Source organism: Octopus bimaculoides, chromosome 14, assembly GCF_046866305.1.
Source record: "Octopus bimaculoides isolate indiv1 chromosome 14, ASM4686630v1, whole genome shotgun sequence".
Taxonomy (NCBI): domain Eukaryota; kingdom Metazoa; phylum Mollusca; class Cephalopoda; order Octopoda; family Octopodidae; genus Octopus; species Octopus bimaculoides.
Window position 1 is genome coordinate 14,593,963 of NC_142941.1, and position 25,335 is coordinate 14,619,297.

The following is a 25,335-nucleotide window of genomic DNA, read 5'->3' on the forward strand; positions in this document are numbered from 1 at the left end:
GAACACCCGACGTCTCGACGGTGAGCGAAACAAACTGATAGCGGCTGGCCAAGCCCCACTATTTTCATTGATTTTTCTTTCCTCCGTGTTACGAGCCGCGATACCAAGGTTTGCAACAGATGCTACAGGGATTCCTTTGAAGTGGAAAAGTGAACAAGAACTCTTTTTTGATGATGTTTATCTCTTATTGATCTTCTTATGCTTAAATATTCTATTTTATCTTTCCTAAAATTTCAGCTGGTGAGGACGAGTTTGTGGCTTAAGGTGAATGAGTGTGCAACTGGCTTTTGTTGTTTGCCTTTCTTTGTCTGTTGTGTGCTAAAAACAATGTTTCACTCTAGGTATAGAATATAGAGAATCTGATCGTGATCTAACAGAGCTTCTGAATGTATTCACCCGAAGAAGCGCATATGCTACTATTACTGAGTGATATTAGCCAAATGTTTTGGGGTTTTTTTTTCATAATATATGTAACATTCAGTAAGGAACAGGTGGTAATGATGCATTGAAACAATTGTAGTGACATGTAATAAAGTCTATTCAGTCCATCTCGTTTGGATACGTTTTGTGTGTGTGTACCTGTGTAAGAGAGAGAGAGAGAGAGAGAGAGAGAGAGAGAGAGAGAGAGAGAGAGAGAGAGAGACAGACAGACAGACAGACAAACAGACAGACAGACAGACACAGAGAGTGTGTGTGTGTCGGTGAGAGATTGCAGAATTAGTGCTTTGTACAAACCCTGTCGCACGTTATATCCTCGTGACATACTTTAATCTGAGATCGACTTTGCCTTTGCCCTTTCTGCTTTACAAGGCTGACATAATATGTGCAAGACAATGGATATAGAGTTGATTGAAATAAAGAATAAAATAACAGCATCTTAAAAAATAATCAATAAATGCACCTACCGTAACAGATGGGGTTTTAGGTGGAGATTGCCTCATGTTCATGTAGGTCATCAGTTTATCGGCGTGACCTTTCTCTTCAGAGGACATTTTATGGAAGAATTTAGCAACGCCAGGCAAAGCCATATCACTTCTTTCGAAATAATGAAACTGAAATTAATATAAAGTTTTCGTTGATATTATTAGGCAAAGGCGATAAATCTATAAACTTCAGAAGTATCAAGTATTTAATTATGTTCCTTCAACTTTTGAGCTTAAATCTCGCTGAAGACAACACCAGCTTTCATCCTTCTGTATCAATAATAAGATATGTACGGGTAATGTACGATGTCAGATTAATAATAATAATAATAATAATAATAATAATAATAATAATAATAATAATGTGGTGAAAAGATTAGAAAAAGACAACACTCCCACAAAAAGCCTTCTTGGCAAGAACGCATTCAACACCAAATTAAGCTGCTTAGATCTGACATAGAATGTTTGAAAAACCTTAAATTTGACAAGAGTATCAAACCTACAAAGACCCAAAAACTAAAGAAAAAATATAATATGAAAACCATAGTTGACATTGATGCCACCATAGAAACCATCAAGCAAAAGGTATGTGCTAAAGCTGCCCGCATAGCAAGGTATGAAAAGCGTGTTAGATTCTTCCGAGATAATAACATGTTCAAAAATAACCCCAAAAATTTCTACAGGAAGATAGGGAAAACACCAGTAACAATAAAGTCTGTCCCATCAAAAGAAGAAGTGCAAGAATTTTGGAATAAAATCTGGGCAGAAGATAAAACACACAATGAAAAGGCCCCTTGGATTGATAGAATATCTACAGACCTAGACTCCTTAGAGGAGCAAAAGTGGGATGGGGTCAAGGTAGAAGATATAAGATCTGCTCTCAGGAGGTCAAGCAAATGGAAGTCTCCAGGAAAGGATAAAATTCCTAACTTCTGGTTGAATGCCTTCCCAGAAAGCCATGAACTGCTAACAAAACTTTACAACGATGTTTTGCAAAATCCTAGTTTGATGCCCTCTTGGCTAGTTAATGGTTTAACATTCCTGCTTCCAAAAAATGAGGAAACAAACGAACCAAAAAATTATCGCCCCATAACCTGCTTAACAACAATGTATAAGACGCTAACATCTGTCCTAACCGAGTACACCTATAGTTTTTTAATAGAAAGTAGCATATTCCCTAATGAGCAAAAGGGATGTAAACGTGGATCTTATGGTTGTAAAGATCAGCTACTCATCAATAAGATGATCTTAGAAGATTGTCACAAGCGACACAAAAACTTGTCAATAGCCTGGATAGACTATAAAAAGGCCTTTGATAGCCTACCACATAGCTGGATTAGGAAATGTCTGGAAATGTATAAAATAGCTCCTACTCTGCGAAACTTTTTATCTGTAAGTATGAGATCATGGAGAACCACACTGATGTTGAACAATGACAATGAATCTCTAAATGCTGGAGATGTAAGAATTTCATGTGGCATTTTCCAGGGTGACTCACTATCACCACTCCTCTTCTGTCTAGCCCTAATACCGCTCTCAAAATTGCTCAATGATGCACAGTATGGTTATAAAATATTTGATAAAAATATAAATCATCTCATTTACATGGATGATTTAAAGCTCTTTGCAAAAAATGACCAACAACTCAAAGGCCTACTAGCAATTGTTAAACAATTCAGTGATGACATCAGGATGCAATTTGGCCTTGATAAATGTGCAAAAGCTACCTTTATCAAAGGAAAAATGACAAATACTTCTAATGTGAACCTTGACCAGCAAAATGTCATAAAAGAGTTAGAACCAGCGGAGAGCTACAAATACCTAGGGGTAATTGAAGGGGACAATATCAAGCACTCAGTGATGAGGGAAAGGATCAGAAGAGAATGTTATCGCAGGGTGAGAGCAATACTGAAGACAGAGCTGAACGCGAGAAACAGGATCGAAGCGATCAATGATCTAGCCATACCAGTCGTGACTTACAGTTTCAACATCGTTAACTGGTCAATTACTGAAATATGTAATGTTGACAGAAAAATACGAAAACTGTTGACAATGCATAGAATGCACCACCCTAAGGCAGATATAGAACGTCTTTATCTGCCAAGAAAAGAGGGAGGCCGAGGACTTCTACAGCTGGCATTATCAATGAAGGTAGCCACAATTGGCTTAGACACCTATCTGAAAAACTCTGAGGACTGGATGCTAAAACTTGTCTTAAAACATGAAAGCAAGAAAGCATCTTACTCAGTAACAAAACAGGCAAAGGACTATCTAAGTGAATTCCAATTGCAACAAACTCAAGAATTAGACGAACTAGAAACACCTGCAGAAAAAGCTAAGCGCTTGAAAACCCGTGCAAAAATTGCTGCCTTAGATATTATGACTGAAAAATGGCATGGAAAACCTCTCAATGGCAAATACCCAAAGAGAGCGAATAATGCAGATATTGACAAAGCCCTTACCCACCAATGGTTAATGGCCTCTGGCTTGAAATCAGAAACAGAGGGGTTTATCATAGCAGCCCAAGATCAATGCCTACCTACAAAGAACTACCAGGCCAACATATTAAAGAACGGCAGCTCCTCATTATGTCGTATATGCCAACAACAAAATGAGACCATCGATCATGTTGTCTCCATGTGCAGTCTGCTTGCGCCTACAGAGTATCTCAACAGGCATGATAGAGCTGCACAATATATTCACTGGGTAATATGCAAAAACCTGGACTTGCCCCATGATAAAAACTGGTGGGAACACAAACCACCCCCAGTACTTGAAAATGATCACATTGCACTCCTCTGGAACTTCACCATTCAAACTGACAGAAAGATAGACGCAAATAGGCCAGACATCATACTGAAAGACTTCAGACAAAAATCATGCCTCCTCATTGATATGACTGTCCCAATCGATATAAACGTATCTGTCAAGACCTACCAAAAACTGAGCAAATATAAAGATCTTGAAATAGAAATTAGCAAAATGTGGAATCTGAAGATGAAAACAATACCTATTGTCATAGGTGCCCTGGGAATGACAGCGAAACGGGCTGATTACTACCTAGCTCAAATACCAGGAAACCCCAAAATGGCTGAAGTTCAAAAGATAGTGCTCATGGGAACTGCCCATATCCTACGTAAAATACTGTCTATGTGATCTCAAATTTTAAAGCAAACACAATTTTCTTATGGTTTCTTAAACATTCACTTGAACAAAACTGTACAAATCCAAATATATGGTACCCTAGGCATAACACCTACATGCACTTCTAACTTGTTGTCTCTTGAGGTCTCTGGGTGAGACTTGGATCCAACTTGTACAAATGCAAAACAAAAGTCAAACATAAAATAATAATAATAATAATAATAATAATAATAATAATAATAATAATAATAATAATAATAATAATAATAATAATAATAATACGGACGCAGTACCAGGCAGTGGCTCTCATGGCTTCTGATCTCAACTGATTGGAAGTGTTATCATGTACATTGTTTTGTCTTGGTATAAAAAGATGGGCTACAGCAAATATTCTGCTCAATACCACAGATTTGCTTGTCAGTTGTTTGAGCTTAACCAGTTGAGCATGTCCCTTAGTGGCTGACGATATGTGCATCTCTGATCATGAGCAGAAGTAGTGGGGGAGCATCGTAGCCATGTGTTGAGAGGAATTCTTTGGGGGTTTGAATAATTCACCTTTGGAAACATGGGTGGTTTGTTCAACATCCTTAAAGAAACCTTATTCAGGGACCTTTTGAGCGGGATGGGCTACTCGACCTGAAGTAAATTCTAACTGGGCCCCACCTTGATCTATTCTTTTCTGATATCTAGAAAGCTTACCTGCTACTCTATGATACGTTGTTTCAACTCTTCTATGACTGTCCCAAATCCTTCCTCTTTGACTAAGTATCTTTTTACTATTCTACTCAGATCTTGTCTTAAAGATTTCGCTTTGTCTTGTAGTTTCTTTTCCCACATTTGCTCTTTTCTAATCTTTCCTTGTGGAATATCTAATCTTCTAGTAACTACTACCCCTCCTGCGTAGATAAATAAGTTAGTGTCTCTTACATTTTAGTATCTATCTTACTGATAACATAATTTACTTTCCTAGTCATATCTAGCAAAAAGATTGATGCTGGAAATCTTTTTGTTACTACTTTACTCATTGTTTCCTGCAACTCATCTAAAATCTTCTGATCTTTCTCACTTGAATTGCTTAAATCGCTGGTGTAAGTTGTCCCTTCCTTATTGGTAGTGCTATTATTATTATTTCCTTTAGGTTCTTCTTTGATTTGAGCTGTATCTCTTATGTTGATTGTCTTCCCTACTGTTTGATCTTCCCCTCCCCCCCCCCCCAGTTCTCCTGATCTCTCCTTCCTCCAATTCTGTCACCCACTTTCTTCTAATAGCATTAGCTTGATCTACTAGTCTCTGCTCGCCCACTTTAAACATGCCCTTCTCTACCCAAAGTGTTAACATCCGTTTTTTTATAATCCCTTCTTTTCAGTTCACTTTCTCAGTAGCACTGCATCACTATCCTGTTTTCTTCGCTGGTCCACTTCCTCAGGCCCCCAAGCAGGCTATCCGACAGGTATACTGCGACAGGCTATCAGACAGGTATACTGCGACAGACCCAGAGGAGATTTTATCACCAAATAAATGGTAGAGAAGAAAGTACTGAAGATAAGATACCTAATGCAGAGGAAGCTAGAAAGTTCTGAAGTAATATTTGGAATAAGCCAGTCAATCATAATGGAGATGCTGTATGGTTAAAGAAAGTGAGGGAAGTAGTGAGTGAAACAGCCAGATCTAAGACTAACTAGTGCATTAATGAGTAGAGTGTTAGGAAAAATGCTGAACTTGAAGGGCCCAGGATCAGACTTAGTTTAAGGGTACTGGTTAAAGAAATTTAGTAGTTTACATGGGAGGCTGAGGGAACAACTTCAGGATTGCTTTAAAGGAGAAATAATACCAGATTAAATTACTAGAAGGACATCAATTCTTCCTATGAAAGATAAAAGTAAGGCTAATACAGCTAACAATTATGGACCAATCACTTGCTAACCATTAGTGTGGAATCTGCTAACAGGAATATTTTCAGAAAGCATTTACGAGCGCCTTGACAACCAGAATTTACTACTACAAGAACAGACAGATGGAAATTCCAAGTTAACGTCACCAAAAATACATCAACAGGTACCCTGTGCAAATGATGGTAATGTACGGAAATAAAACAGAGGGATATGATGACATCCTACATGCATATTTTACAGTGGCACATCACTTGAAATCGAAAGTACAATATTTTCCTATGAAATTTTGAGATAAATAACTTTGATCTAAAAGTAACAATAGATAACAACAAACTGATAAAAATATTCGAACCTGCAAGAGTGTATTAAGAGTGAATTGATACGTAATTATTTCGATTCTTTGTTCTGCATGCATCCCATGAATTAACATTATAATTATTTCGCTGAATACTTACTGCCGCCATGTAGAAGGTGCTCGCTTCTAACTCTGTCTTTATCTGTTTGTTCAAGTTTTCAACGTCGCTAGTATCAACTGAAAAAAAGCATAAATGAGATCATTAGATCGAGTAAACTTAACGTTGTTATTGTTCATACTATACCACTACCATCCCCCACCTGAATCATTCCTCTATCCCCTTCCCCTTCTGTCTTTAAGACTTGACCTATTTACCCTACACACATCTCTCACTTAATTTGGGACATCCTTCAAGTAAACACAAGCAATATACCTCGGACACAATATGGCATATATCCACCTCTGCTATTTCAGCCTTTGCTGCAGCAACTATCTCCGGAAAACTCCCACAAGGATCATTTTACACGGATACTTACTACTGGAATGAAACTACACTCCAAGTACTGTTTTTTCTTTCTTTTTTCAGCGCATCACATTCACTCTCACTTCATACTTTAACTCTCCGCTTATGGATATAATAATCGATTCCTTTACTATTTCTGTCTCCGATGAAGGGATGCATTGGATCTTCCTTGAAACAGCTGTAAGACTCTATCCATAAAATATATTTCCAACTTTACCATTGCTCTCTTTATCTTTTTATATATTTATACATACACACGCTAATACACGACTTATAATCCCCAATCCTATTCATACAACGATTGGGGCATAACTAGTCGGTATACAGCACTTACTCGGTATTACCTGTATCTTTTGGGTTTAGTTAAATCCAATACCCTCCTCAACCTTATATATATATTCAATTTTTTTTCTCCGTGTTTTTCTCCTTGTCTCCGTATTCTTTCTGTTGAAGAGCGTAGCTCGAAACGTCAAAGACTTTCCGTATTCCCGAGCGTCATACTAATATATCCTTTTGTTATTTACACCACCTGTCCTCGTCTGTTGTTATTATTTGTATATTCTCCCATATATATATATATATATATATATATATATATATATATATATATATATATATATATATATATATACATATATATGTTCCGTTTATATATTTGTCTTGCAAGATTTTTGATGTGAAATCGTGTGTTGAAACAGATGTAGTACTTGGGGATGGTGTCATATTGCCAGTTTAGCCAATAAAAACACACGCACTGTATATTTGGTGTTAATTTGCTTCAGTTTTATATTACATTACATTTATCCTATTTCGCTCAGAGTTCTTTCGTCACACTTCTGTGACCTCATCAGTGGTCCTTTGCTTTCTTCTTTCTTATGTGTGTCCCACCTTGCTAACTATCAGCCATTTTGTATTTTGTATTCCTATTGTATGTGTCTACGCATGCGTATCCCTCAATGTGTGTCTATGTTTTGTAAGTGCATGTGTGTGCATGGGGAGTGTCTGTATTATCTATATCCTCTGTTAATATATGTTCGTTTATTTTTGTTTTTATTTATTTATTTGTTCATGTGTTTATACCTACTTTTTTTGTATTTAATTTAATTTTGTTAACGTATGTAGTATTTAATTCCATTTGTTTATCTATGTATTGTATTGTATTATATTTTGTTCATATTGTTATTGGTTTATGGGGAATTTATTGTCATATGTTGTGGTTTGTTAGGAGTGTGTGCTAGTGTTCCATTCCAGTTTCCTATTCAGGCTAGGTTTATCTTCTATTATGTGTGTAGCTTCTGTAATTTGTCTAAGTGCTGCGTCTCTGCTATGTGTGGATAAGATTTTAATTTCTATGTTGTTGAGTGAGCCTCCATGTTCTTGCTCAGCGTGCTGGTACAGAGCTGATGAGCTCTTCCCTTCCTTAAGTTCCCTCCAATGTTCATTTGCCCGCTCCCCTATGCTCCGTGCTGTTTCACCTACATACGTCGTTGTCTTGTTACTGCATAGTCCCTCTTAACGTGAAACAAAGTGTTTTGCTCGAGAACACAACACGCAATCCGGTCCGGGGATCGAACTCACACCCTCACGATCGTAAGCTCGACGCTCTACCCACTGAGCTATACACCTTCACACACACACACACACACACACACACACACACACACACACACACACACACACAGATACATACATACATGCATATATATATATATATATATATATATATATATATATATATATATATATATATATATGTCGTACCCAATTAACTAAAGGCAGGTTTGTTTTTACTCTTCTCTTCTGTTTTTTGTTCTGTGTATGCCATAGATATCGCTATCCATTAGAGAAAAAAAATTGTAGTTTAGAATCAGTAGTTCTTTGACTGCTATTTCTGAATTCTCAGTATGTTGGAAAAGCAGGCTACTGCTAATCCCTGTATATTTATGATTATATATGAAGATAGATAGATACAGCGATATATTATCATATATATATATATATATATATATATATATATATATTACACAGGTGCTTACAATTGTCAAGTATTACCTCTAATTTTCAATTTACCTATATATATATATATATATATATATATATGCACATACATTGTCTTAAGATCGGATTCGTAAGATAAATATTCAGATTAAATACACCATATGCTCTACAAAATGTACCACCGCCTTATCCTTGGTTGTCTTTAACGGAGACCACGGTGTTGTAAGCGTTTGAACCAGGTCTCCAGTTTCCAGTTTAGATATACCTCCCTCGCTCCCTCCTTTCCTATCACCTGCCTCTGATGATAAAGCGCCACAGATATCGCCATTTTTCCTGTCTGAAAATTTGATTTCAAAAATTCCTCATTTGTTTCATACAAACAACATTTAAGTGTACATTTATATCTATATCTATGTATTCATCTATCTATCTTCACACACACACACGTACACATATATATGCATGTGCATGCGCGTGTGCACGTATGTATGTTTGTATATATAAATCTCATTTTCTTTTGTTTCACTTGTGCTGCGCTTTAGCATATCAGCAAATAGACTTTACGCTATTTGCATATATATCTCAGACCAACGATTCGCTTTGTTTCCAGGTGAGTCGAGTGTACAGTGCTGAAATATCGATAACCACGTTCTCGTTCGTCTGCGAAGCGAGTTATCCTCGCCTGGCCTGAAATATCCAGTGTTTTTTACCAGCCGGTGTCATGAAGGGACGTATCCTAGATTGCAGCTTTTATCTTTTACACGTTTCAGTCATTAGACTGCGACCATGCAGGGGCACCGCCTCGAAGAGTTTTTAGTGAAATGTATCGACCTCAGAACTACCTTTTTTAAATGTGGTACTTAATCTGTCGGTTCCATTTGCCGAACCGCTAGATTAACTGGGATGTGAACACACCAACACCGGTTGTCAAACGATGGAGGGTGACAAATACAGAGACAAAGTCAGTCTCTCTCTCTCACACACACACACACACACACACACACACACACACATATACGCATACATACACATGTATACGACGAGCTTCTCTCAGTTTATGTCCACCGAATCTACTCACAAGGCTTTGGTCGACCCGAGGCTATCGCAGATGACACTTGCCCAAGATACAATGCAGTAGGACTGAACCCCGAACCTTGTGTTTGGCAAGCAAGCTCTTTACTACAGAACCTCACCTGCGCCTATCGATAATGTTTTGACACATATATACATATATATATATATATATGTGTGTGTGTGTGTGTGTGTGTGTGTGTGTGTGTGTGTGTGTGTGTGTGTGTAATGTGAAATTACAGTATTATATATCCATCAAGGCTGATCTAACCAATCGGTTTCGTGCTAGAAATACAACGGAGTGTTAGGTAACAATCCGATGATATAATCTTACACTCATTAGAGTAAGCCGATATGGAAAGGAATATGGCAACTCATGTGCACACACACACACACACACACACATATATATATATATATATATATATCGATTTAAATGAAAGCTCAAAACTGATCCATTGAAAATACTTTATTATGATAATGATAATGACCTATGATCATTTCGATGCAATATCCAGATTGATTCATGCATATTATAAAATATGGGATACTGCATCTCCTCATGGAGATGCAGTAATATGCATATAATATGCATGAATCAATTTGGATATTGCATCGAAATGATCATAGGTCATTATCATTATTATAATAAAGTATTTTCAATGGATCAGTTTTGAGCTCTCATTTAAATCGGTATAAATACAAAACTCACTTGTGAGTATTTTGCTACGTTTGTTAACAGATACAATATTTTTGCCTAATTTTGGTATAAAAATATATATAAACACACACACACACACACACACACACATACATATATATATATATATATATATATATATATATATATATATATATATTATAATAATAATATAAATAATATATAAATATATGCATATATCCATAGATATATGTACATACCTATATATATATATATACATAGTTCACAGAGGAGATTCAGATATTCTCCGTATAGAAGACACTTAGTAGTACTCAAAAGTTTCCAGCTTAGACTCCGATGTCATTACAAGGGATTATTTGACTATGGTAAAGAAAGGCTCTAAGAGAGATGAAGTTGAACGGGTATAAAAACAGTCTGTATTATATAAAAGAAGCTGATCCCTGTCCGTGTAGTCGTCGCAACTTATATGTAGGAGGGAGTAGAAAAAGTTGTTGTTCAGAGGGAAAGAGAAATGGAGAGAGAGAGAGATAGGGAGGGAGAGAGAGAGGGAGAGACAGAGAGATAGGGAGAGAGAGAGAGATAGGGAGAGAGAGAGAGATAGGGAGAGAGAGAGAGATAGGGAGAGAGAGAGAGATAGGGAGAGAGATAGAGATAGGGAGAGAGAGAGAGTGAATGATAGAATTCAAATTTGTTTCAAGAAAAAAACAGGTTGCTGTTGTTCTTGAGAGAAATACAGTGGGAGTGAGGGAGTGCTTGTGAAAGATAGATAGACAGATAGATAGATAGATAGATAGATAGATAGATAGATAGATAGATAGATAGATAGATAGGTAAAATGTTGTCACCATAGTAATTAACGAGAGTGGTAAGTAGCTTGCTTACCAACCACATGGTTCCGGGTTCAGTCCCACTGCGTGGCACCTTGGGCAAGTGTCTTCTGCTATAGCCTCGGGCCGACCAAAGCCTTGTGAGTGGATTTGGTAGACGGAAACTGAAAGAAGCCCGTCGTATATATGTATATATATATATATGTGTGTGTGTGTGTGTTTGTGTGTGTTTGTCCCCCCAACATCGCTTGACAACCCATGCTGGTGTGTTTACGTCCCCGTAACTTAGCGGTTCGGCAAAAAGAAACCGATAGAATAAGTACTAGGCTTACAAAGAATAAGTCCTGGGGTCGATTTGCTCGACTAAAGGCGGTGCTCCAGCATGGCCGCAGTCAAATGACTGAAACAAGTAAAAGAGTAAAAGAGTAAAAGAGAGTCTGCTATTAACGTACCATACGGGGGAAATTATTGGTAGTTTCTGTAATAGCAGCCGTATTATCTTTACGCACGGCCAGCCAGAGTATACAAAGTGAGATATCGTTCAGTGAATATGAAGAATGGAGACGAGTTATTTAATGTCACGATGGGAAGCTATGATAGTGTAGAAATAGCGGATCTGGTTAGCCTTTATATTCTAATGTCCTTAAAGAAGGAATAAAAGAAACTGTTATACGACTATATAGGAACGATGGCCTTGGAGAGGTACATAACAAAAATGGACACGACATGGATCAGACAAGGAAAAAATTATGCAAAATATTTAGCCTATTAAATTTAAGAACTCCAATTAACACTAACCTTAAAGACGTTAATTTCCTAGATATTAACATGGACCTTTGTACAGGTAAACCCTAATATAAACCAAATGAGATGACTTCATACATTAATACAGGATCCAACCACCCACCGTCAATCATAAAACAATTAGCTAATAATATTAGCAGGCGCGTTTCCAACCTACTCTCTGATAAGGCTACTGTCGTAAAGGATGTCCCATACTACAACGCAGCATTAGAACGGCCCAACTTTAAGTGTAACATAAATTATATTGAACCAATTGTTAATAGACCAAGAACCCAACCCACCCCTCATCATTCCACTCCAGACAGATTTTGGCCAATTATTTTTTTGCATTTCAAAACCATGGGAAGAGCCTTTTCAGTAAAAAAAAAAATTTAATTCTTATTTTCAGAGGAAAAAGTGAGTGAATTAAGGGAGGTTTAGTAGTTGTTTCTAGCACATACCAAGACAACCCTCTTCGTTTCTTTCTCTCTCCCAAATGTATTGATATTCTTCAATATTTTTCTCCCCATAAATACATTTATATGTTATAGAAAAAAACCTGGAAAATTATGATTTTTTTTGCATCCCTACTCCCTGCCTCCAATTGTTTTTGTTTATAAATTGAAATATTGGAGAGCTTGAAAATGGCATTGCTAGCATTTATCCACAGAAGTATGTAAACGATAATTCATTTTAATAGAATAATTTTATGTTAGAAACTGTTTTTTCTTAGACGCACACGGCTTCGCTTGATTGAGGTGGAGGTAAAAATTTAAATTACAACTTTTTTTTTTTTTTTGCTTATATTCCAACAACGGATCATGCGTGTGTTACTTCGGCATCATCATTCCACAAAGTATGTTTAATGGGAGAAAAACATTGAGAAAACATCAATACATGTGAGAGGGAAAACGGAGGGATCTGCTAGAAAAAACAGCCAAATCTCTCTTGAGTCGCTCACCTTTTCCTACAAATTTTTTTTTTTTTTTTTTTTTTTACCGAAAAGACTCTTCCCATGGTTTTTAAGTTAACAAAAAGTTGGTCAAAATCAGATGGTGGGATGGTGAAGAATTTCAATTCGAGTGGGATGGTGAAGGATTTCAAAAATTTTCAAAACTTCTTTTCATAAAAAGATGCCACACATCATTTAGAAGGCTGTGGTGAAATAAAAATGTGAAAAACCCCGTCAAAACGAAATAGTACCACCTTGTTTGGTTTTCCTGATCCGAAACTCCGTTTTTTCGAAACTCCTCTCTCCACCTCTTGGAAATATTTCTTATAAATCCCATGTGGCTGGTATACCCTTTTCAGACGGATAGTCATGATGGGTACACTGGGCTTCGTATATTTGTACCCCGGTGTCACTTTGATGGCATGCACTGCTCTCCCACTCAATAACGACAATAATAATAATAATAATAATAATAATAATAATAATAATAATAATAATAATAATAATAATAATAATAATGATAATAATAATCAAATGTAATAATCCAGAAGTTGTTCCCATTCATATGAATGTTTATTTACTCTAAAACCTCGCACGAACACACGTGATGAAATTTTATTTGTGTGTCTTTTGAGTATTCTCTGGAAAGCAGGGAGAGAGAGGAAGAGAGAGAAAAAGAGGAAGTGAGAGGAAGAGAGAGACAGAGAGTTCCTTACAAGTATATAAAAATACGAGATCCACAGATAATTTTATGCAAAGTGCATTACACTTTGTAAATATCTGTATTTCAGAAAAAATGTGAATTTTCTACAACTCGACACAATTTCATAAACATATTGATGACTTGAGAAAGCGACGAGTTGGCCAAATCGTACGCACGCCAGGCAAAATGGTTGGCGACATTTCGTTCGTCTTTACGTTCTGAGTTCAAATACTGCCGAGGTCTACTTTGCTTTTCGTCCTTTCGAGATCGGTAAAGTAAGTACCAGTGAAGCACTGGGGCCGATTTAATCGACTTACCCGCCCCTACGAAATTGCTGGCTTTGTGCCAAAATATGAAACCATTGTTGATGGTTTGAATTTAAAGTAGCAAGCTAGTGCAATTGTTACTGCACCTGACGAAATGCAAAACGGCATTTCTTCTGGCTTGGTACGTGGTGAGTTTAAATATGCCGAAGACTTCCATCCTTTCGGGCTTAACAGCTTAACAGCTTAACTGAGACTCACATTACGTTCCGAAGATGTAAATCATTACTTCTAGTTTATCAGATACCTCGCAACAAAGTAACGAAGAGGTAAACATAAAACTTCTCTGTGAAAATAGTTATTGAAGTTGGTAGGTCACATAGAACAGGATTTCTTTTTTGTTTTTCTTCCCCCATATGGCATAACGTAAAGCCTTACGGCGTCAACTGGTCAATTATATATACGAATGGGTGCTGAAAAGTTCCTGGCTTTAAGGGTATCGCAAAAGGCCTGGCTGGAGGCCCAGTCTTCCGAGCTCTTTTACAAGGCTTACAATAACTGAGAGACCGCTGCAGTATGTGAATCTGAGGGGAATACGTTGAATAAAATCAAAATTAACTGATCTCCTTGTATTTTCTTTTACTCACAGCCAGGGACCTCTCAGCATCCCCTCGTAGAATTTGATAGATGAGCGACAATATAACTGCTGCTCCAAATTACGAAGTGAGTAACCTCGGGTTGTCAAGTAACTAGTTAACATGCTTTTTCGTTGCTTTTTTTTGGGGGGGGGGGGGGTGTTAGCAATGATAGACACTAGTTAAAGACGGGGAAAGAGGACTAATCTCTCTATGTTTGCAGATGGGCTAGATTGAGTTAAGCTGGGATTTCTGAAGTATTAACTCTGTGGCCTAAGAGTTTATTAACAGAATCTTTCTTTAATGGCAACCAAATGATTGGTCAGTTTTCCTGTTGATGGTTATTACAAGTTGTTGGTGTGTGTGGAGCTTCTCTAGGAGGCAGAATTGGTAATTACGAGCTTCAGGTGAGGAGTAAAGAGGTGCCCCATCAAGGACATTTTGCGTGATATTGAAAAAGTCGGTTCTGTAGTCCGAGATTCTCCAGATGAAGCGAGATAAAGGCGTAGAGTAATCCCTGCTCTTGTACCTGAAAGTGTTCCTGTCTTGTGTAAATCTTCCCATTGGCTGTTAAGACGGCATATCAATAAGTAACATGTAGGCGGCCCGATAGATCACAATCTATGAAAAGCAAGTCTCCTATTAGAGGGTAGGGAATTTCAACAGTAGCAGGTTGGGACATGAGATGGAAAATATTTATGCGCATGATTTTTCTGATGTCACGTGCCTGATATTCTAGGCGGTATTAATAAGTTAGAATTGGTATTATGGACATCAAAAAACTTATGGTACTTTTAGGTGTTTGGTAAGAACTGTTTAAATAGGGATGAAAAGTTTCCTAGAGATATCAAGAATATATGGACGATTGAACCAAGTTCAATCTCTCTAACATTTCTGATAGTCCAGTATAGAATTCACGATATAAACTGATCGGTTGAGCATAGATGGATAGATTTTATATATACATATATATATATATGTATGTATGTATGTATGTATATAATCAAAACAAAAATGGAACGAGAACGTAACAGGCGACAACAAAACATTCGGACAGTAGGTGATAAAGAAAAAGACAGGAAAAAACAAGGACGGGACATTCGGAGCTTTTTCAATCTACAGTCGAGAAATCTGCTCTAATCTAGCCGGCCCCTAGGAAATCTAATCTAAGGCCACTAGATTCTTTGGAAGAAAGCAAGCGAATGTATACGAAAACAAGGATGAAAAGGAAGAAATGGAGAAATGGTACACAATTACAAATACAAACAACAGGACATTAACAACAGGTGTCTTTCGACTAAAGACGAATTAAATTAAGCTGGTGTGTGTGGAAGTGAAACATTACGGCAGGAACATGGAAGATGAAAGTAATGGGAAGAAATACGAGTGATGCTGCACTGATCGTAGTCGAACCAAGAAAGAAAAGTCAGGCTTGGCCAAACACCGGTCACATGGATGGAGAGGAGATAGGTAGTGGATAGAGGGATTGAAGAATTAGGGAGGGTCGAGAAAGAGATAAAAAGGGAAAGGGACATACTGAGGTAAAAGAGGAGTGGAAGTGATGAGAATGAAGGGGGTGCCAAGAAATGTGAGAGAGGATGGGAGCGAAAAAAGAAAAGTGGAGGGAACGAAGAAAGTGTGAAACGGGCTAAAGGAAAGAGTAAGAGTCGTATAGAATTTGGATATATATAAGTACTTACATACAGGAGACCAAAAGAGTACGTACGCCGCTATATATATATATATATATATATATATATATATATATATATATATATATATATATATATATATATAAATACAGTCTGTTAAAGTCTGTCATACCGGCCATGATGAAATACCACAAGGTATAGAAAATACGTATTCGCCTTTATATATTTAATCCTTTATATTGAACACTCAATATTTCATCTATTCAATAAGACACATTCCATATATTCAATAAGACATTCAATACTTTATTTCATAGTACCATCCCTTTTTATTTTATATTATATATTGTATATTATATTATATATTGTATATTCCATATTATATATCCCACATTGGTTTTGCAGGAATATAAATAAAACATAAAAAACAGACAGTGTTGGAACTCTTTTAAACAAAATAATATATAAATACATATATACATATATATATATTTATATACAGGATGTGATGCGTAAATTATCACCATTTTAATTTTTAGTTTCGCGCATGCGCATTGTTTGCTTTAGATTTTGCTGACCACACAGTATAGTAGGGTCAGTTGGGCGCCGTCTGTGAGAAGAACAGCCCATGACGCAATTCACTCTGCAATAAATTTGAAAACGACATGCTGTCCTGCTTGGTTGGCATTCACGCTGGAAGCTCCAATACGAACATTTCAGAGTGCTTGGGTGTCGATAGTTTAGAGGTGGGGTGTGGGTGATATTTTATTATACTAGGTTTAGAGAAGTGGGTAGCGGGAAGAAGGCCGAAGATAAAGTAAGGATAAAGGATAAAGAAAGTAAAGAGTAAAGAACTATAAACGCATAAATAAAGCCAATTAGGCATAGAGTCGAGGAATAGTATTCGCTTGCTAAGGCTAAAGAACAAAGGGGTGACGGCAGAGATACACGGAATTTAGGAGCATTCTATGGATATAAGTTGAATGTGCGGGGAGGATACGAAAGCAATCAAATGATCAGTTCTAACTGTTTAGGAATTGTAGTGTAGTGCACGAATGATTTATCTGGTAAAGGGGAAAGATTTAGGATGTTTTAGATACGAATATGTTATATGGGATAGTAGAGACCACTTGTGATACGAGAACATATTTGCCGAGAAAGGAAATACCTGGTAGTAAAAGTAGTGAATTACTTATCAATAAGGAGTTCAAAGAAAGAGGAGGTTATATGATAAACTACACCTAGTACAGAGTTAGAGGAAATACGAGATCGGATATCTAAGAAAACCAGCAGTAGGAAGTAATCTAATGATATACAATTAAGAATGTTATATCGATGGCGTTGATATTATTTCATTAGATAATATAATCATCATTGTGTGAATCAATCGGGGGTAAGAGGTTAGGATAGAGCGTTTCATCTATTATTTACCATGCGCAGCACAAATAACTGCATCTAGGTATAAGAATTACTTACTTAGTGGAATTGGAAAAGAACTGGCTAGTGTGTGTTGGCGGCGACTTTTAGGTTAGATATTCTCTACAAATAGAATGGTTAGTTCCTTCAATATAGAATACTAAGCAAGTATAGTAAGAATGGTTAGGAAGTAATGGTAAAGAAGAACGAGACTGGAAGGACTCAGACAATTAAGCAGATCAATCGACTTTTGGATCAACAATAGAGGGATTAGATTTGAATGGCTCTAGGTTAGGAGCTATTATAGAGGTTGTTTAATGTCCTCAAAATATTTAAAGGAGCGGGTTGCCTTATGTATGCAGGAAATACGAAGGTCTAATTTATCATTTATTAGATTTTCGCTGTTTGATCTCTTTAAAATTTCAAACATCTCCATGCAACGAGGCCCGCACCTGTATCTGCTGTCTGAGTACGGTTTAGTGAGCCTAATGATGTCCCACCTCAAATTAAATTTAACATTGTCGTCCTTAAGTTCCCAAATCTTCGTGGCTACAGAAGTCCTGCCTGCACTACATCTTAATTTAAAGGAAGAATTGTGGTGACGTAAGCGTTGCTTGAGATTTACAGAGCAGCCAATATAAGTATAAGTATTAGTCTCGTCACAACATTACATTTGTAAACTACATTTACTGCTAGACATCGATCAGAATGTGGACATGACATTTTGTCTAAACAATTGCACCCAATATTTTCCAATACATGAAATTTATTATAACGAATACGCAATCCTACGTTATTATGGTGCAATAATTCAAGCCAGCGAGAGTTACTTAAATCCATAGATCGAATTTGCATATATCCTACGGCCGTTTCATGAAATGTATTTCAGAATGGGTGAACTATTTGTGCCCTTCTCGAGTATATACATTTCCTTGATCAGGGATTATATGAAATGTTTGAAAAATGTGTAAGAGAATTAAAAAAAAAAATCGTTTAATTGATATCAAAAGTCTTCATACTTAAACCATGTATTTTATGATGCAGTAAAATTTTGTTGAGATAACTAAAATAAATTCTAAAATGAGGATTAAATGTATTATAAATCTTACGAGAAATGATGCCTTTACGGTTATTCTAAAATATATTGGAGAGGAAAGGTCGGAGTTTAGGTTTCAATTATTGGCTATACTTTAATGAGAAAAAATTTTAAAGTAGAAAAATACCTATAGTTACAAAATATTAGAGCATCCGAAATCTTATTTGATAATATTTTTCTACTCGTACGAAGTATATTTATGGATTCTTTAGTGCATAATCTACACATTCTGGTGTGTGTGTGTGTGTGTGTGTGTGTGTGTGTGTGTGTGTGTGTGTGTGTTAGACTGAGTAGTTTGAGTAATTATTGACCAATCTAGTTTAAATTGTTTATTTTGCGCTTTTAAATTATCTATGCGTTTGGTTAGTGTTGTCGAATTTTTCGTACTCGGGTTTGTAAACGAATTTTTATGTCCCCTATATCTAGTTTTAAAGTTTATTGTGCATCCTATGTAGATTTTCTTGGGTTCTTTTGAGGTACTTACTGCATTTTTTCGCAAAACACGACCCTTTTAACGGGCACGATTCTGGCGATCGGCAATTACAAGTACTTTTAAAGAATTTCTATTCCTAGTCTCCTGACTATGTTCCATAGATTCCCTTGTATTCTTTTCAAGTTTAAATCTATTATTAGCTGCAATGATGTAACCCAAATTAGGTGATGTTGAATATGACAATTTTATACTAGATTTGTTAAAGTTGCGATGATATTTATGACCCAGAGAGACGTTTTTTCAATGATCTTAAAGAATAATTCGGGGAGATTCTCAACTTGAAGGGGAAAAGGTGGGGTGAACCAAATTATATCCCGCTTTTTAGTGGTATTATTTCTAACCAGTCTGTTTCTTACTGAATTTATTGTAAAATTATGACTAAAAAGTTGATAATATCTCCTATGTATATGGGGAATTCATTGTTCAACAGGTTCATTTACTGACTGAATGTCAATATTTAATTTACTTAAGCCTGGAAAGAGTTTACCTAGTTCATTTTTAAATACTGTACTTATATAATAAATGTTCTCATGGAAACCACTATTCTTAAGTGCTGTGTTATATAATGATGCGTGGTCATTGAAAATTCTTTTGTTAGCTGAAAGATTCGATATTCTTATAGATACTCCTTTAATTACCCCATTTATGACACTTCATGGTGATTTGACATTGTATTAATATACTATATTGTTTTATTCGGTTTATTGTAAGGAGAGAACAAATCACTCTGGAGATTTATAGTAACATCCCAAAAGTTTATTACCTTTGTAATATTTTCGAATGGTATATCTAACTTAACTAAAAAAAATTTATCATAGCTTTCTTTGTCCTATCCACAGTTTATAAAGAGGAGCCAGTTAATGCAAATAATGCGTCGTCCCTGTATAATCCTCCTTCAATGTTAGGGAACTTTTCCTTTACTTTTGAAAGCAAAAATAAGCCAATCAAGTCTGTAATTTGAGCTGAGTCCGCAGACCCCATTGTTACAGCTCTTATCCCTAAAGGATATCATTGTTTTCCTGGCAGTTATTATTATATATTTCTCCAATGGGGAGATACCCTTAAATCATTGAGCAAATGTTATTGCTTTATCCAACAAATTCGGTGATATAGATTGATAATAATTAGTTATCTCAAAATGTTGGAAATATGTTTTCCTTTTATTATTTAATGAACAGAACCAAGTGATAACGTTACACGTACTATTCCAAAGTGGTAAATTAACATTACTCTTTACTCTAGGGATCATCCTATCAATAACAGGTTTACTTTTGATCGAATTTTGATGGGTATATTAATCGAACAGTGAGCTTACTTTCAAAGTTCTCTTTATGGTCATTAAATGCAAAATGGGGAGCCTTAGTTTTGTAAGGTTCAGTTCGATCCAATAATTTCAATTCTTTAATTAAAGCATTATTTATTTATTATGTTCAATTTACTATCAGTTTCTATTTTATATTTAGAGTTGAGCTCTTTTAGAACAAAGCCGTTGTAGGAGTCAATTGGTAGCAAGTAAAGATTTCCTGTTTTATCCGATAATAAATGAACGATAGGAGAGTTTTTTTTTATTTTAGAAATAATGTCCGATAATTACTTTTAAATAGGGTATGTGCTTTTTACGAATTTCTGTTTCTTTAATATGTTAATTAGATCCTTTTCAAAGTTTCATAATGCAGGATTATGGAATGGGTTCCTGTGTGATTTCAGATTGTAATTATCCAGTCCATCATTCTTCTCTACGTGCTTCCCTTTCAAGTCATAACGGAATTATCTTGTGAGCGATAGCTTTCGTTTTGTATAGGAAATTCATTTCCTTCTACTTTCTTCATATATATATACATATACACACACACACACACACACACACACACATATATATATATATATATATATATATATATATATATATATATATATATATATATATAGGTGAGAGAGTTAATATGTAAAAACACGTGATTGGATGTACAAAAGACAAAATAGAGTGTAAAAACTATAGAAGACTTGTGTTATATGGTTAAAGAATATATTTAAATCGTTATATTAGAAAAATATTATAAAATGTTATGTATAATAACATTGTTTTTGGGAGAAATAACCGGTTTCGTATTTTCTTTCCAAATTTCTCAGATTTCTTTACCGATATTGTGTCATCTCTTCACTATGATGTGAAGTGTGAGAGTTCCAGACAGGGAAAGTTAATCAGAGGTTTTTTCGGTATAAGGGAAATAATCAAAAATGTTGGGAATGACTAGGTTTTATTAATTTAACATGATTTGGTTTAGAAAGAATAGAATGTTAGAACTGGTTAAGTTTGGCTTCGTATTTTTTCAATGAGGTAAGTTTCCTTATTTAAAAATGCTAGGAACGGTTAAGTTTTGGCTTATATTTTTCAGTGAAGTAGGTTTCCTTATTTAATCTAACTTATGTTGGTGTTCCAATGACACATTGATAAAATGGAAAGATTACAAATTGAGGTGGCTGTTGCTTTACGCATTTCTCAATGTGTTCACTAAAGGGTATCATTCTGTATTCAGGGAATGCAATCTGCTGTCGGTGTAGAGTGCATCTGCATCTGCTCTCATACTTCACACCATAGTGAAGAGATGACACAATATCGAGAAAGAAATTTCAGAAATTTGAAAAGAAAATACGAAACAGGATATTTCTCCAAAAACAATGTTTACTATACACAACATTTTATAACATTTTTCTAACATAACGATTTAAATATATTCTTTAACCATATAACACAAGTCTTCTGTAGTTTTTTCACTCTATTTTGTCTTATATATATATATATATATATATATATATATATATATATATATATATATATATATATATATATGTATATATATATTTGTGTGTGTATGTCTGTGTGTGTGTGTGTGTGTGTGTATGTGTGTGTGTATGTGTGTGCACGCGCGTGTGTGTAAGTTGATTCACCGCGATCCAAACATGTTAAAGGATACGCCGTGTTGTTCACCATAATGACGTGTCAATTGGATTCTCCATATTAGTTTCTTTTGTAGGTAGAAAGCCATATTTATTTTGTGTCTGTGTAGTAAAATCGACTGAACCTCTTCCCCGCCACCATCACACACACACACACACACACACACACACACACACACACACACACACACACACACACACACACACACACACACACACATAAAAGCCATCTCGTATTAATTTTGTGTGTCTGTGTAGTAAAATCGACTGAACCTCTTCCTTACCACCATCACACACACACATCATTTTCCGGAACGTTTGGCTGAAAGCTCTTTACGGATAGCTGATTTTTTTTTCCAAAACCAGCGATGGTTGTTCACCTTGGTTAATACACTTTAAATTAAGCAAATAATACATTTACTGAAATAATTTACTGAACTATATGTATCAGTACATTAGTGTAAAATTAATGCAGATTACAAGTGGTTCCGAACCATCAGTGTCTGGAAAGTCGGTGTTTTACACGTAGTTTATCTTATCAATCATAAGAAGACAAAAAAAAAAAAAAAAAAAAAACGAAATTGACCACGCCGGGGTTCGAACCTAGGACAGTAAAAAAAAAACACACTGTAACTAAGTGCCGTACTATATGACACCTCGTCTGACGATCATATGATTGTGCGAATACATTTTATGTAGGCGAGTGGCTTAGTGATTAAGATGTTGGATCCAAGAACGTAAGACTGTGGTTTCGGTTCCTGGACAGGACGACGCGTTGTGTTCTGGAGCAATACACTTCATTTCACGTTGCTCCAGTCCACTCAGCTGGCAAAAATGAGAAAATCCTGCGACAGACCGGCGTCTCTTCGAGGAGAGAATATATAATCCACGGAAACTTGGAAATCAGTCCTATGAGTCTGTATGACTCATAGGCCCTATGAGTAAATATGACTCGGGAAGGATCTTTATCCCCCTTTTTTTTTTGTAACAGGTGTGGCTGTGTGGTAAGAATCTTGCTTCCCGACCACATAGTTCCAGATTCAGTCCCACAGCGTGGCACCCAGGGCAACTGTCTTCTGCTATAGCCTAGGGCTGACCAAAGCATTGTGAGTGTATTTAGTGGATGGAAACTGAAAGAAGCCCGTCATATATATGTATATATATGTATATATATATATATATATATATATATATATATATATATATATATATGTATATATATATATATTGGGTTGGTGCATAATTATAGCGGCTTTTTTTCAACAAATTTTATTCAACAAAAATAATAACAATATTTAACAAAAACATCTTTAAATGACGGTCTGACCGTCTGCCAAGCAAATGGGAAACCAGTAATTGAAGTAGATGGTGAATATGCTCCGGAATAATCATTTAAAGATGTTTTTGTTACATGTTATTGTTTTTGTTGATTAAAATTTGTTGAAAAGAAGCCGCAATAATTATATACCAACCCAATATATAAATATATATGCATACACATACATATACATATGTGTATGCTTGCGCGCACGCGCGTGCGTGCGTGCGTGCGTGCGTGTGTGTGTGTGCGTGCGTGTGTGCATGCGTGCGTGTATGTATGTATGTGTGTGTGTGTGTGTGTGTTCCTGCGTTTCTCCCCCACTACCGCTTGTCAATTGGTGCTGATGCGTTTATATACCCGTAACTTAGCGGTGTTCAACAACAGAGACTGACAAAATAAGTACTAAGCTTTCAAAAACGCTAAGTACTGGGGTCGATTCATTCGACCAAAACGTCTTCAAGGCGGTGCCCCAGCATGACCGCAGTCTAATGACTGAAACGCGTAATAAGATATAAAAAAAAACCATTAAAAACATGGATTTACTTCTTTACAAAATAAAATAGTTGGAAAGATTTCTGAACTTACGACGGTACGAATTTGCGGCGGATAAAGATATCCACAGATTGAAAACAAGTAATATGCTGATAGTTCTCCTCATTATTTTGCTCTTGTTGGTGTTTTTTACTTTTATTTTATTTTGTTGATGCTGTTGGTCTCCTGGTGGCAAGAAAAAAATCACCATTCACTTGTTACAGATGTCAGAAAAAGAACAAACAGCAGCAGCCTTTGGGTGTTTGTAAAGACCAACTGACACGGCTCTTCCTTTTGCAGGAGCGAGTTATAATGTGACGTTACTGTTTAAAGTTCAACTGATATATATATCAGTGTGTGTGGGGGGGGGGTGCGTGTGTGTGTGTGTGTGCGTGTGCGTGCGTGTGTGTGTGTGTGTGCGTGTGTGTGTGTGCGTGCGTGTGTGTGTGTGTGTGTGTGTGCCTGCGTGTGTGTTCATTTATGCATATATCTATGTGTGAGTTAAGCGTGTGAGACTCTCTGTACGGATGTACAAATGTGTACAGGTATGTGTACAGGTATGTGTACGTTTGTGTGTGCGCGTGTGTGTGTGTGTATGTGTGTGTGTGTATGCGTGTAGCAACGGGAAAACGTCACAACTGCCAAAGGTCGAATTATGCCGCCATGTTTAATTATGTTGTAATCGGTAAAAAAAAATGAAGAGAAACGGTTTAATAATTTGCCCCAAACCCTGTTCTATGTCATAGCGTCATCATCTTGGAGTGGCATCTAACTAGGCCAGCACTAGGGATATATTACTCGTTGTCGTTATTTGCCTGATTTCGTTGAGTCAATGATCAAAGAGGTTCCAACCGTGACCATCTATATTTATCCTTTATCTTTAATTTGTGTCAGTTCTTGGATTCCGGCCATGCTGGAACCCCGTCTTGACTTCAGTACTTTTTCTTTAGATTCGGTACTTATTCTATCGGTCTCCTTTTGCCAAACTGCTATCTTACGGAAACGTGCAAAAAATTCACACCCGTTGGCGGGGACAACAACACGCACCAAGACACACTCACATACATACATACATATATATATACATACATATATACATACATATGTGTGTGTGTGATTATATATATATATATATATACATACATATATATATGTATGTGAGTGTGTGTGTGTGTGT

The 25,335-nt window shown here is 36.2% G+C and overlaps 1 protein-coding gene across 2 annotated transcripts in view; it reads right to left on the bottom strand.

Moving 5' to 3' along the window:
- LOC149132629 (soma ferritin-like) overlaps nt 1-24,474 on the bottom strand; it is a 43,555-nt gene extending 19,081 nt beyond the window's left edge. For both annotated transcript variants that reach the window (XM_089362373.1, XM_089362374.1), the window contains exons 1-3: nt 24,213-24,474; nt 6,415-6,491; nt 906-1,052 (exon numbers count right to left, since the gene is read on the bottom strand). In XM_089362373.1, coding sequence (XP_089218499.1) covers nt 906-1,052; nt 6,415-6,491; nt 24,213-24,369 — 381 coding nt within the window. In that variant the 5' untranslated portion in view covers nt 24,370-24,474. The remainder of the gene's footprint in view (nt 1-905; nt 1,053-6,414; nt 6,492-24,212) is intronic.
- Between the last annotated feature and the right edge of the window lie 861 nt (nt 24,475-25,335).